General features: G+C 45.6%; 1 protein-coding gene across 1 annotated transcript in view; it reads left to right on the top strand.

The window, feature by feature from the left end:
• Positions 1–13,887, top strand: part of LOC144759533 (uncharacterized) — a 110,759-nt gene that overhangs the window by 29,849 nt on the left and 67,023 nt on the right. Inside the window, exon 2 of the mRNA XM_078646488.1 lies at positions 3,077–4,233. Coding sequence (XP_078502614.1) covers positions 3,077–4,233 — 1,157 coding nt within the window. The remainder of the gene's footprint in view (positions 1–3,076; positions 4,234–13,887) is intronic.

The raw sequence follows: 13,887 nt of genomic DNA, 5'->3' as shown, positions 1-13,887 counted from the left end.
CCTTGGAAGATTTTGGCTAGTGTGGGCGTGCCGATTGTATTAGTACAGTCTTTTCCTGCGCCTGCGTCTGCCCCGGCCCCACCGGGTTTTCCAAGCTGTTTTTTAGCGCCACTAACCTCTTGCCGGGTGCGGCTGTTGCAGGTGCTGCCCTCCATTGAAGCATTGTCTCGAGGCTCCGTGGCGTTCTTGGCTTTGCTCCCTCTCTTGATCTCCCTGCCGCTCATATTAATACAGTTTTTCAGTACCCTCCGGGACTCCCCTGCTCCACACCACGAGCTGCAACCGGTCGCCAAGTTTCCCAGAATTATAAGGGCGGCCAGGGAGAAAACTGGCAACAGCCAGGTCAGTGTCTGTATGTATTGGGTCCTCTGAGTCCGCTCCCGCTCCCGAGGATTGTGTGGGTCTCGAGGCAGGGAGTAGAAGCCCCAAGGATTTATTCTTTCCAAAGCTACCGCTCTGCTTCTTCTTAGCAGCGCGTCTATCCTCGCTGCCTGCCAGCGCCTCTGCTCGCGCATCGCAGGCCGCCAAGCCAAGCGTACGCAACTGGCGTGAGGCGGATGGCTGCTCAACCGCTCTTCACTCCGGAACCATCATTGCTCCCAAATTACTCCAACTGAAGGAGTAGATCTGCTTTCCGTTCTCAAGTTTCGAGTTGATGACGAAAACTTGGTCCCTAAAGATAATAAATTTGCTGATTTAATGATGTTGAATTCACACCAACACATTACATGCTCAGATCACATAAAACGAAATCGCTTAGATCTGACCTGGGCGTATAATTCGAATTGACTGAATATAATCTTCCCTCCTTGCATATGGTCCAATCAGTATTTGATCAGCGTTTGTATTCCGGTAGATTATTCTAACTTGATCCACAAGCAGGAGATGAAAACATACACACATGGCGATACATTAATACAGAGCCAGTGTTATCAACACTTTCAAACCCCTCCCCCCTCTTCCCATCAATTGAAGACTTTCTCTCCAAAGAAAAATAATCCACTCTGTGGCTCAGACATGCTAGTGACCCACACCCCTCAAATCCAACAGCGTGTTATAAACCGCACCAGACCAGTGCCCTGGTACAAGCCAGAGTTAAAGGAGGCAAAACCTGCTTTGCGTCGACACTGGTGGGAAAGTGATGCTAAAGAGAGCAAAATCACATTTGTAAATTGAGCTTGAGGAATATAAAGGCAACCCCGTTCCATGCAAAGTCCTCTTAATAGGCAAAACAAATCTTAGAAGCAAATGAAAATTGTTTTTTGAAATCCTGAATGATTAGTCGCTCCCAGATGAAATGAGAACTTCCCTGACTCCTATCAAGGCATTCTGTGACAATCTAAATACTTAACAAAAACATTCTTTAACAATAGTATAAACAAATACAGCAGCAGTAATTCTGAAGTTGAGTCTGAAAAAACTCAACCACCTTATCCATGTTTGAAGAAATTTCCAGACTTCATGAATTTAATGATCGAGGTCAAATCTGGGTCACCAACTGACCCTTGCCCTCCAGCAGTCATGGAATCTCTGACCTCATCAATCAACCAATCAGCATTTATAAGGCGCACCCCAAGGGTATCTGGGCGCTGCGGGTGCTGTGTCTCCATCTAAAAGCCATGTCTTGAGCAATCCCCTGCAGAGCGTTTTCATCAATTCAGCAGCTCAAGCTATCGGTCCAAGCACGTTTCAAAATGCTGTAGAGCCCTTGTTACTGAAAAACCAGGGAGAAGTCCTGGATATAACCAAGAATTTCAGGGCAATACCTCTGCTCCCTTAACCTGCAAAAACTATTGGCCAGAGAACTGTCTTCAAGAGGTTCCAGGCTTTATAACTACACCAGCTCTCAGATAATTATTATCAATGAAATGTCAGCCTCACAACTCCAGTCTCAAAATATGATTCAATTTGATGATTACTTGATGAGGTTGAATCAGCTAAAACTGAATATTGACCAAACTGAGATTGTAATTTGAAAGAATAAGACCAACGTTTGGAGCCAACTTTACTCTCCAACAAAAATGAGATTGCTACCAGAGCCTAACCCACAGCTAAAAGCCTCTGAGTGATAATCAATAGCAATCTTAGCAAGAACCAGCTGCTGGAGCAGTAGGATCTAAATGCGGATTTGTGCTGAAACTGCTTCAGAAACTAACCCCACTCCTCCCACTTTAGACAAGAAAAGCAATAGTGGTGGCCGCAGTCCTATCTAGATCGCATTATGCCAACAGAGTATATGTAAGAATACCCAATATCACCAGTCATAGACTACAAGTAATTCACAGCGACGCAGCTTGTGTACTACATCATCTTCAGAGGTGGGCACGCGCCACACCTATATTGAAATAACAAATCCACTATCAGACCCACTGCCTCAGCCCTAAAGGGTCGAGAGGTCTAGCCCCTCACTTCATTGCAAACCAGGTGGAAATGCATACACCCGTACAAAAGCAGAGATCTCCTTGAATTTACTTGCTATTGCAAAATTACAGAGGATCAGATCAGGTGGACGCAGCTCTGGTACAAGTTCCTTTCATCCAGAAATCTGACAGCCCACAAGCCTATTCAGACTAGATTCTTCCCCGTTATGGTTTGTTTTCTCCTCTTTGATGTATTTCTAATTCAGTTCCAAGAAACCCCAGGTTGAACATGCTCTCTATATATGCAATGACATAACAAGCGTTTTGTAGATCCTGTAGAGGTTTGGTATGATGGCGCGTGCTTCAGTTACTGACCTGAATACTGCAAAAGAGAGGTGTACAGTGCAATTGAGGATGATAGTGCAGTCTTGTCTGCCAGGGTATTATAAACCTTTCATTGCTGCAAGGCAGTTACTGTATTCTCTTTTTGTGGTTGCACAGTGTACAATTTGAGCAGGAACAGACGTAATGTTGGAAACACATTTTAAGTCCCTGCCTTTCATAATATATGAACTATGTTGCGGGTATTGTGAAATTTTAAAATGATTCCATTTTTTTCAGGTTTTAGATATTCGCAATTTTCTCTGATCAGGAGTATTTTGACCTAACTGTCCTGTGATAACGTGTTGTGTTTTCTCTTTTCCTCTCCTCTGCAGACACTTGAGACTTGAACATCAATTTACCAGAATGGGCAGAAGACGGGCTCCAGGAAAGAAAGTGACAGCGCAGTGTTCACATGAATCCGTAAGAGCCACAGTCCCATCTTTACCTCTTCATGACGTCTCAACTTCAAGATCCCGAAATGATGCTCCGAGGGACCAGGACCTGGAACCGCTTTCGGAGAACCTGCCCCACATTATTCTTCTATCCATGCTGGAGGAGTTGGAAGCCAAACTGGATAACTTGATGAATACTGTGGAGGACGTACCTTCTAGAGTCGCTGGGCTGATTAAGAAAATCTGGATAGAAAAGGATCAAGGTTCCCTAGATAATGGCGCAGTGTCTTTGGAGATGGTCTGTCCGGCGAGCATTAGAGATTGTGCTGTTAGCCGGTCTTCTGCCACACCTCAACCTGATAGGCCAGGTGGACGGAGCTTGTGTCTCCAGACAGTGTTTTCTGATGGGCATGCACCAAAGCAGGACTGTACGCTCTCCTCGCCAACTGATGTTCAAGGGCGTCCAGAGGAGCCAAACCTTTGTCTACAGCCAATGTTTCCTGATCTACGTCACCCACAGCAGGACCAGTGCTTGCAACCTGGGTTTCCAGATGGAAATGGAGTACAGCAGGATTGTACTCTATCCAGATGCCCTCATACAGATCCTCCAGGCAGATCACTGGAGGCAAACCTGTGTCTACACTCAGAATTTGTTGATGGGCAGACACCACAGCAAGACCAGAGCGTACAGACGGCGTTTCCAGAAGAGTGGGAGCCAGATGAGCCCCTGAAGCAAGAACCATCCCCATTGTCTGATAATAGCTGGGACCAGCAACAGAACCTTTGCCCATACCCACTATTTCCTGAAGGACACGAACCACAGCAAAACCACCGTATACAACCCCCGCTACCAGATGGGAATGGACCTGATGATCACTTGGAAGAAGAACTGATGTGTTTTCATTTCCAAGATCCCCAGGAGAACCACAGCCTACAACCCATGTCACCTGAAGAGATGTCATCAGACGAACACTTAGAGTCTGGGCTATTGTCCTTTGATGAGTTGAGGTCACAACAAATCCAGTGCCTACAGCAACACCTATACTTGAAGCAGGAATTCCCTAATGCACATTTATTGCTGTTCGGAGCTACCCCAGGTATGTGTTTGTTTCACTATAAATGGACTCTCGGAGTGCATACTAACACATGTAACCTCTTCAAAATGCGTATGGGCAGATTTTAGAAAGTCTCTGAGGGGAGGATTATGGTTTGGATGGAACCCACTGAGCGATAATGACCCCCAGAGTACGAGTACACAGGGTGCAGATGTTTCCCTGCAATCTCCTCCTCTGTTTCCACACAGGACTGCATCCTTCCTGTGCAGAAACAGGCCTGGTAATGGGACTCTGCATGAGACAAATAGGCCAGTAGCTCTTGACGTTCCATGATCGTCCCAATACCAGGCTGAGGAACTGGAAATAGAGCTATTCATGAAAGGAATTACTGGCCAGAATCACAAGTAATAGTCGGATGCAAGTGATGTGGTGTTCATTGAGAATAGCAGACATGCGCAGTCTAGAGAGGGAACTGTGTTTCCAGTTGCACAGTTGCATTGGGTAAGACGAAGTCGTCTCCAGTTCCTGATATAAAAATCCTAGTCTGTATTCGGCCTCAACAGCAGGGCTGTCCAGGGATGTTGTTGTCACTGCAGGGTTCTCCAGGAGTGCACACCACCTCATGATAGACAGATACATAAAGGTTTTGGAACTCTAAGGTGACTTGCAATAATATTATTATATGCACCAGGTGGTACTTTATCCCGTATAATACATGGTCACACCATCACCGTTCATAAAAAAATCTTGGTGCGTAGCTCCTACATATGCAGCAGCTAACATGTTTGCAAACATGAAGAATGAACTTAAAACATCTTGTGCAAAAGTAAACATCAAAACTGTTAGATGTTTCTTCCAAAAAGATGTTAGAAACTGTTCAATAAAAGTCCTCTGAAAAAAAAGTTGCAGTAGCTCGAAACGTGTAGAAACATGCAGAAATATTCCACCCTTCCTTTATCTAAGGAAACTAACAAACATATTCCCTCTGCTTCTCATAGTAAGCTAATAACATACAGCAGAAGTAATAAAAGCAAAGTTATGTTTGTTGCTGTAAACAGCTGCTTCAATTATGCTTCGTGACTTGACCTTCTTTTCATATCAGCTGTTGGCGCTGGCAGCAGGCATTGTGCCCTCAGGACTCGACTGTAATAACGTATAAAAGCCGAGTTCTGACGTCTTTTCTTCATAATCACTGACTTGGTACGTCACAAATTCCTGATTATAAAGAAATTAGAGACTGCCGTTTATACAGGGATTACAGAATCCCATGTAATATAATTATATATATACATACGATAACATTGGTACCGTTCAATGAATCCGCACAAAACTATTTGGGATTCGCATGACTAGTTTTATGCAGTGTTTTTTTGTGGTCCTCAAATTAAGCCACTAGTCATTTAAGATAGAGCTAGCGGGACCTTTAGCCCATGAATGGTCTGTGCATCTGGACTCGTGGACCCAAATGTAAAAATCTATTGGATCCGATTGGATGAGAGAGCTTTTTCTCCCGTCATCCATTTCGGATACGTAAACCCAAAGTTGGGTCTGCAGACCTGAAGCTCCCTGATTGGCTGGCTACATCTTGAACCATTACATGATGAAGAGACTTGTTCCCCACATCCTGTAAAAATACTAAAAAAGCCATAAAGAGCCGTGGTGCCGTCCTGTCTCTCCCTGGCTCAGGGGCTGCCTAATGTTAAAATGTAGAAAGAAATTGCTGATTTTGAGACAGAGGTTGGATTCCACATCATGACCCTTGAGGTCCGCAAACCTTAGGCAGGTGTCTGCGCAGGCACAGTAATTGGCCTTGTACCCTGGTGGACATTTGTGATGTTCGAGGACCTGCTGCTCGGTCTGAAACCCTATCGATGTCCAATAAGGATACACAAGTTTGCAAGGGCCCGAGAACCCCAAGAAAGTATCCAGGAACCCTTAAAAAGAATAAAGAAAAAAACATAAACCAGGCCCTTCAGGGAATCCCCTGCTGTGCCCAGGCACCGTTGAACAGCTGTGCCTGCTTGGAGTTGGCTGCAGGGAACTGTTGCGTGTGTATATGATGAAGAAAAAAAAAATATTGAAAACAAGCATTGGCAAAACAAATAGGTGTCTCCTACCTGAAAGCTATTGGCTTTGGCAGCGTGTTTTAGCCATTATCTACCCCAGTGTGACTGCTGTTCGGCATGGCTAAAAGTTAGTGGCACGACGGTGGGTGGGGTAGATAGAAGGGGGATAAATTGAGTGCAATGGGGTAGATTGGAGTAAAATGGGGTAGATTGAATTGAGGTAGATTTGGGTGAAGTGGAGTAGATTGAGGTGGAGTGGAGTGGATTGGAGTAGAGTGGGGAAGACTGGAGTGGAGTAGATTAGAGTGCAGTATTTTGGGGTAGTTTGGATTGCGGTACATTGGACTGGAGTAGAATAGAGTGGAGTTATATAGAGTGGTGTAGGGTAGATTGGGTTGGGGTGGGGTAGAGTGTGGTGGAATTGATTGGAGTAGATTTGAGTGGGGTAGATTGGGATAGGTAAGTTTGGCGTGGAGTGGAGTAGGGTAGATTGGAGTAGGGTGGAGTGGATTAGATTCGACTGGAATGAGGTAGGTGTGGGTAGAGTGGGGTGGAGTGGAATTGGATAGATTGGAGTGGAGTGTTGTAGGGTAGATTAGGGTGGAGTGGAATGGGGTAGATTAGGTGGATTGTAGTGGGGTGGATTGGATGGAGTGGGGTAGATTGGATGGAGTGGGGTAGATTGGATGAAGTGGGGAGGGATAGATTAGGTGGAGTGGGGTAGATTACAGTGCAGTGCAGTAGATTATGGTAGATTGTAGTGGGGTAGATTGTGGTAGTTTGGAGTGGGTAGATTGTGGTAGTTTGGAGTGGGGCAGATTGGATGAAGTGGAGAGGGATAGACTGAGTGGAGTGGGGTAGATTGGATGAAGTGGGGAGGGATAGATTGGGTGGAGTGGGGTAGATTACAGTGGAGTGCAGTAGATTATGGTAGATTGTGGTAGTTTGGTGTGGGTAGATTTTGGTATGAGTGTAGATGAGTTGGATAGATCGCAGTGTGGTAAATTGAAATGGAGTTGGGTAAATTGGACTGAAGTAGAGCGAGGTAGATTGGGGTGAAGTCAGTTAGATTGGAGTAGATTAGAGTTGGGGTAAATTGAAGTGGAGTGGGGTAGAATGGGGTATATTGGAGCTGGGTGGGGTAAATCTGAGTGGAGTGCGGTAGATTGGGATGGAGTGGGGTAGATTGGAGTGTGGTGGGGTTGATTGGGTTAGATTGAGTGGAGTGGGGTAGATTGGAGTGGGGTAGTTTGGAGTGGGATGGGGTAGATTGAAGTGGAGTGAGGTAGACTGGGTTATATTGGAGCAGAGTGGGGTAAATCTGAGATGAGTGCGGTAGATTGGGGTGGACTGGGGTAGTTTGGAGCGGGATGGGGTAGAGTGAATTAGAGTGGGGTAGATTGTAGTGGGTAAATTGGGAATGGACAGATTGGAATAGGGTGAATTGTAGTGGGATGGTTTGGGGTATTTGGAGTGGAGTGGGATAGATTGGAGTGGGGTGGATTGGAGTGGGGTAAGTGGTGTTGAGTAGAGGAGCGTGGAGTGGAGTGTTGTTTCATGGAGTGAGTGGCATAGATTGGAGTGGAGTGGTGTGTAGTTGAGTGGCGCAGTGTGGAGTATACTTGGTGTGGTAGCGCACTGCCATTACAGACCAAACATTTTCAATTGAAATAATCATTACACTTACATCGAAATATGGTTTTACTGCACATAAATGATAATGTTTGCAAATGTCATCTCCTAGTGTAAAAAATTTCCACACTTCAGTAATACAAAACAAATGTGCTTCATTTGTACTAATTCTGATATATTCTGAAACATCAGCCCAGTTCTTTTTTTTAGGTCTTGCTGCAACAGCCCTTAACTTTGTAGGCTTACTGCCCACTCATTGCTTTTTAGGTCGAGCCTGTCCCATTCCGCCGGAATGGATAGGGGAGAATTTTAGTGTTGCATCAGGAAAGCTAAACCAGCCGGCCGATTTCCACAAGTGCATGTGATCGTGAACGCGCATCCGCCTGCTGGTTTAGCTTTCCTGATGCAACTCTAGGGATCCGCTCCGCCCGCTGCTGCACGCGCTTTCCATCCGCCTGCCTCGAGCGTGTCCACTTCAAAGCCATCTGTTTCTCGGCCTCACTTCTCCACTTCTCCTCCCCCCTAATTACGCGAGGCCGTGCTTCAAAGGGATCCGCAATCCCGCTCCTAAAAGCTTCTTTCCTGACTCCACTCTTCCCTTCCTCTTTACTTTCCTGGTTTTCTTTCCGTTCTCTCTTCGTATCCCCCCTCACCCCCTCCTCTCTCTTTCTCTTTCTCTCTCTCTCGCTCTTTCTCCCTCATTTCTCTCCAACTCTAGCCCTTCGTATCCCTTTCTCCCTCTATTTCTCTCCCCGACTCTATGGTCTCTGCCCTTTTCTACCACTCTCTTTTCTGTTTGGGTAGATCTCCGTGTGCCTGTGATGTCTCCTGCTCAGAGTTCCTTGGTGTTTAGATTCCCTTGCTCTGTGTTCTTTTATTCTGTTTCATGCAGTACCCGAGAGTCGCTGTACTATCTGCTGGCATCTTTAGTTGTCGGCTTGATGGTACCAGGCTGGTGCTTGTGGTTTTACTGTTCGAACCTCTTTTCGGTGCCCAGGGCCCTCACGGCTGTAGAGATTGGAACAGATACTGGTCTTTGTTCTTGGTGATTTTCATCTCCTGTGCGGGAGGCTTCAGAAATAACTTTTCATAGGTCTCTATTCCTTCCCCTCCTCTTTACTTTCCTGGTTTTCTTTCCGTTCTCTCCTCGTATCCCCCCTCACCGCTCCTCTCTCTTTCTCTCTCTCTCTTTCTCCCTCATTTCTCTCCAACTCTAGCCCTTCGTATCCCTTTCTCCCTCTATTTCTCTCCCCGACTCTATGGTCTCTGCCCTTTTCTACCACTCGATCTTTCTTTCTCTAATTTTCTCTTCTCTCTCTTTTCTCCTTCGTTTTTCTGTTTTCTTTCTTACTCTGTCTCTTTCCTCTCTCTCCCGGCCTTGTCATTCTCTATTCTTTATCTCCGTGCCTGTCTTTCACTCTCTTCCCTACCTCTGTCTCCTGCATTTCTCATTCTCTGGTTTACTCAATCTGAGCGTACCTTGATATTGAAGACTTGCAGTTTTGCATTTCCCATTACCTAGTAGTCAGACATACATAAGGGTGCTTGTTTAGGGGAGGCCATTTCTCCTTTCTGCTTCACATAGCACTAGGTACGTTACATGAGAACACACATTAATTTTTGTTAGGCACTTGTGGAAAAGTAAATTTTGCCATGTTCTGTGTCCCTACGCCTCCTCCATCATATGTTATGTGTGCATGATTAATATGCATATGTATTCCCCATGTTTGATTAAAGACGCAATTATAGTTGTGTCCACCTCTAGTATGCCAGTTTCCAGTCCTCGTGAATACTACGAATATCAGGCCTGTGTAAAGCTACGTTGCCACGTTTCCCAGTGTGCACGTTATTTCATTATAAAGTCCCCGTTTCTAGGCCTCAAAAGGGCCTGGACACCAGATTCAGCTCCTGTCTCCTGAGCCCTCGCTGAGGAGCCATTCAGCCCCCACCTGTGTCCTCGACCCTTCACTTACTTCCTGCCTTGCAGTGCCCAGTTCAGCCTGGCTCTGCCTCTGAGCCTGCCAAGAGTATGTTATGGTTCCCGTTATCAGTTCAGTCCTCCTTCTCTACATTCCTAAGCTACTGAATCGCATCAATAGTTTCCGTCATTGTCTAGCTTTTACGTCTCCATGTAAGAGAAATACTGCATTTAATGATCATTTAATATTCTTCATCACGCACTACATGTAGAATAATGCATGCTTCAGTCTTAGAGTCCGTTAGCCTTTCCCCTCCTGACTTCTAGTTTATATCAACATGTTCCCTAAACATCAGATACTAGATACTGCTTAGGTACATGTCGCCCTGACTCTCCAGACTTTAGTCTCTGCTCCTAGCACAGAGTTCATAGCCCCCAGTTTCTCCTAGTGATACGTCATTGCCAGTTTGCGCGCACCACCAGGTTAGAGGTCCCGGCTCCTTAGGTAGTCCCCTCCAATGTTTCCGCCCATTCATGACATATTCTGTTACGTTTGCATCACATGTCTATGTATACGCCCTGTTACACCCACTGTTACGCCTACTGCAATGTAATGCTATGTGTTTGCGTTATGTATATATGCTCATGTACTGTTATTAAAAGGTTATCCCTTGTCCAGATCCTGCCCCCGGCAGCGCTGCCATCCTATTCCCGTGCAGGTTGTCCTGTTCCTGTCCTTATGCTGTATTAAAACCTGCAAAACTCCTACTACCTCGAATTTTGACTCTTATTTATTGAGCTATCTGTTATTCATTTATGCTTTCAAAAATAGGGTATTATTTATTTATTTACCACATAATGGCGCCCGAATAGGGACTTGCCCTTTCCCCACGCGCCGGTGAAGCCACGCCGGCCCCCTGACCCTCTGCAGCCGTGACGGAACCATACCGTGCACATGCAGATATTTCTGCTTCAAGTATCCCTCAGGCCCACGGAGGAAACGGAGGAGGCGGTCCAGCATCCAGACGAGGCGGTGGAGGAATGCGGCGAGTCCCGACCAGAGCCCAAGCCAAGAGTCCAAGGTCCGAGGTATCCGGAGGTCCACCCGTAACTGAAGTCCGAAGTCCGTCGTCGTCGAAGCAGTCCAGTCCAGTCCGAGGCCTTCCGCTCCTGCTGCCCGGTGAGTACCATTACTGGGGTAGTATCTAGACAGGGTCAATCTAATTGACTCTGGTCCGTGGGTTGGTGGTACCCAGACACACAAACGAAGTGTCCACTTCGGTGGATACGGGTCCTGACGTGTCTCTTTATGAGACCGGTAAGTTTCGTACTGTTTCAGCAGTGCATCTAGTTTCTGTTCTAGTCAGTTCAGTTCTCGAGAAGAAATTCATGCATTCTGTTTTCCTGTAGCCAGTATTCCAGGTGGTATTCTGTTCGAACTGTTATTCATAATGTTCTTCATGTATCTTGATGTTGTGGTATGAGTGAGAAGTGATTTTCGTGTTTATTGTGTACTGTATTGTGTCCAGATTATAGTTCAGTCATGCCGCTGTTTTCAAAATTACGTCAGTTAAAAACTAGAAAGGGTTTGTTAGAGGAAGCAGTTCCTGTCCCGCCTAGGGACAGTCCAGGTCATTTTATGTATCAGAAGCATGGCATAAGTGCCATACTATATCTAGATTTATGGGTAGAGTATACAAAACAGTTAGAAGAAAAGTATAGATGGCCCGTATCGGGTACATGGGATGCCGAGTGCATCATGCGAGTAGAAGAGGCATTATGGAAAAAGAAAGCCAGACAATCACAGAAAGATGCCATCGAGCTATGGCGTAAAGAAGCTCATAAAAGAACCGAAAAAGAAATCAGAAAGTCAGAATTAAGTAGAGAATCCTCGGAACGAGCACAAGAAAAAGAACTAATCGAGATAGGTGAACAAGTCAAAGCCGAACAGTCAGACAGACAGAGGAATGCCCTCATTAAGGGTATGTATCCTCTTCTTGCCGAGGGCTTGCCAAAAGCGACCCCGGAGACATCCAGCAACTTTCCGCCACCATTAGTTCCGATCAAGTTACGTCACAAACAGACCGCAGCTGATATTTTCATCTCGTCCTATTTGGACGACACAGTCCCGAAATATGCAAATCCCGTTCCTGCTCCGCCAGTCCCTGTAAATCAGGTAATTCCTGCTCCTCCAGACACCGGGGTACCCTTTGCAGTCCCCCCGGTTCAGCCCGCCATACAAGTCCAGCCCGCATTTCAATTTCCCACCCTGCCAGGACGAAAAGCATCAGTTGATGATTCTAGTCTAGGGGCCGCAGGAGGAGGTCCTCCTCGAACCCCGCCGCCACATAATCGTTTAGATGCAGCCGCATTACATATGCAAGCGTCACAACGTACGCCCAGACTGTCTGTTGCAGAAATAAGAAAATCCCTTGCCGAATGCTGTTATGACCCAGTCCCAGGCGAAGATGATATGGTTCTATATTCATTACGCGTAAGAAATGTGGCCGAGTATCTAGTCACCCTACCAGATATGAAGGAAGATCTAGACAGAATATATCGTTTCATCCGTACAGGGGAAGATCCAGAAAGTATTAGCGACGTCATGTCCCACAGGAAAGCTGAGACCCAGCTCATGGTATTAAAATTTCTGATTAATTGTCTAATAAGAGAACAAGATTATCCGTCCAAAAATCAGGCCAAAATGAAAGCCCTGATGAAGTGGAGTAATAGTATAGCCGAGGGTAAGCATAAGACTATCGGTGCTATGGAGAGTATGTACAAGAAAATCCGTAGAGAAATAATGAAGATACACGAACAACGTAAAGCAGCACAAGTAAGCGAGAAAGAAAGTAACTCTGATCCTGAAGAGGTAGAGGACGAGAATTCCGCCAGAATAGCGTATGTAGGAAAATCTAGATTTCCAAATCGCCATTCACGTCTAGAACCCAAGTCTACTTTCCATCATCCAGCACCAGAACAAGGTTCTCTAGAACAAGTGTTTCAAGCTACCGATCACATTCTGAAATCACGAATCGGTTACAGCGAGTTAAGTACTATGCATGAACAAGAACTAGCCCGATCGGCAGTCCGATGGGTTACTGATTCTACCACTTTTCCAGACGAAATAGTGGCACAGATGTTCCTGAAATTGCCCCCAGCCGAGCAGCGACTGGTGGGTATGTATATGATCCAGCACCTCATTACTCTGTATGAGGGTCAGCACTCCGATCCAGGTCCGCTACATGATATCCTGAACGAGTTACTCCAGTATAGATGGAGAGGTCTAGGTACCGATTTAATTAGTGTCATTCTAGAACAACGCCACAAATATAGAACGTTTCTGAACCCGCATTTTGTTCATGTCTCACCCCCAGAAAGTAAACCATTTTACATAGACAGACAGAATCCGTTACGAGAAGTCCACCCAGTTAGAGGGACGGGTGGCGAAATGCAGCGAGTGTTTGTATACACTCCGATCACAAAGATGGAACTTCTAGAGATGAAGAAATTAATTCCCTGTCATGATAAAGATCCAGCAGGGTTCCATAGAGAATTAAAAGACATGCTCCGTATGGGAGAATACACGTATCCAGATATAATTAAAATGTTAAAGGTTCTGTTGCCCGCAGGGGTGTATGAAAAGCTCAAGGAAAAAGACTGGGAGGTGGGAGAGAAAAAGATCGATTGGGCAGTCCTAGAAGCTGAAGATAAGATACGAGTACCAGGTACCGGTCTCGGAGATAAATGTAAAGAATTACCTGAATTATTGATTCAAGTTTTACCCAGATTATTAACAACTAAAAAGGAAGACTGGGATGCAATCTCAGCCTGTAAACAGAAACAAGACGAAGATATTAGTGATTTTTATTCTAGATTCGAGAAATGTTTTAGCATCAACAGTGGCCTCAAGACAAGTAGTGAGTCATACCCTCACCTTTTTGTTACTAAATTAGTCGAGAATTCAAGTCCACCAATTAAAAATCGAGTTCTGAAAGTCGAAAGTACCTGGCAAGCTAATACCCCGTCCCAAATGTTGCAAATGCTCCAATACCACCAGAATAGAATCAGGGAAGAACA

This window comes from Lissotriton helveticus, chromosome 1_1 (genome assembly GCF_964261635.1).
Source record: "Lissotriton helveticus chromosome 1_1, aLisHel1.1, whole genome shotgun sequence".
NCBI lineage: Eukaryota > Metazoa > Chordata > Amphibia > Caudata > Salamandridae > Lissotriton > Lissotriton helveticus.
Note: the sequence above shows the minus strand (reverse complement) of the source record. Positions and strands in the feature narration are given on the sequence as shown.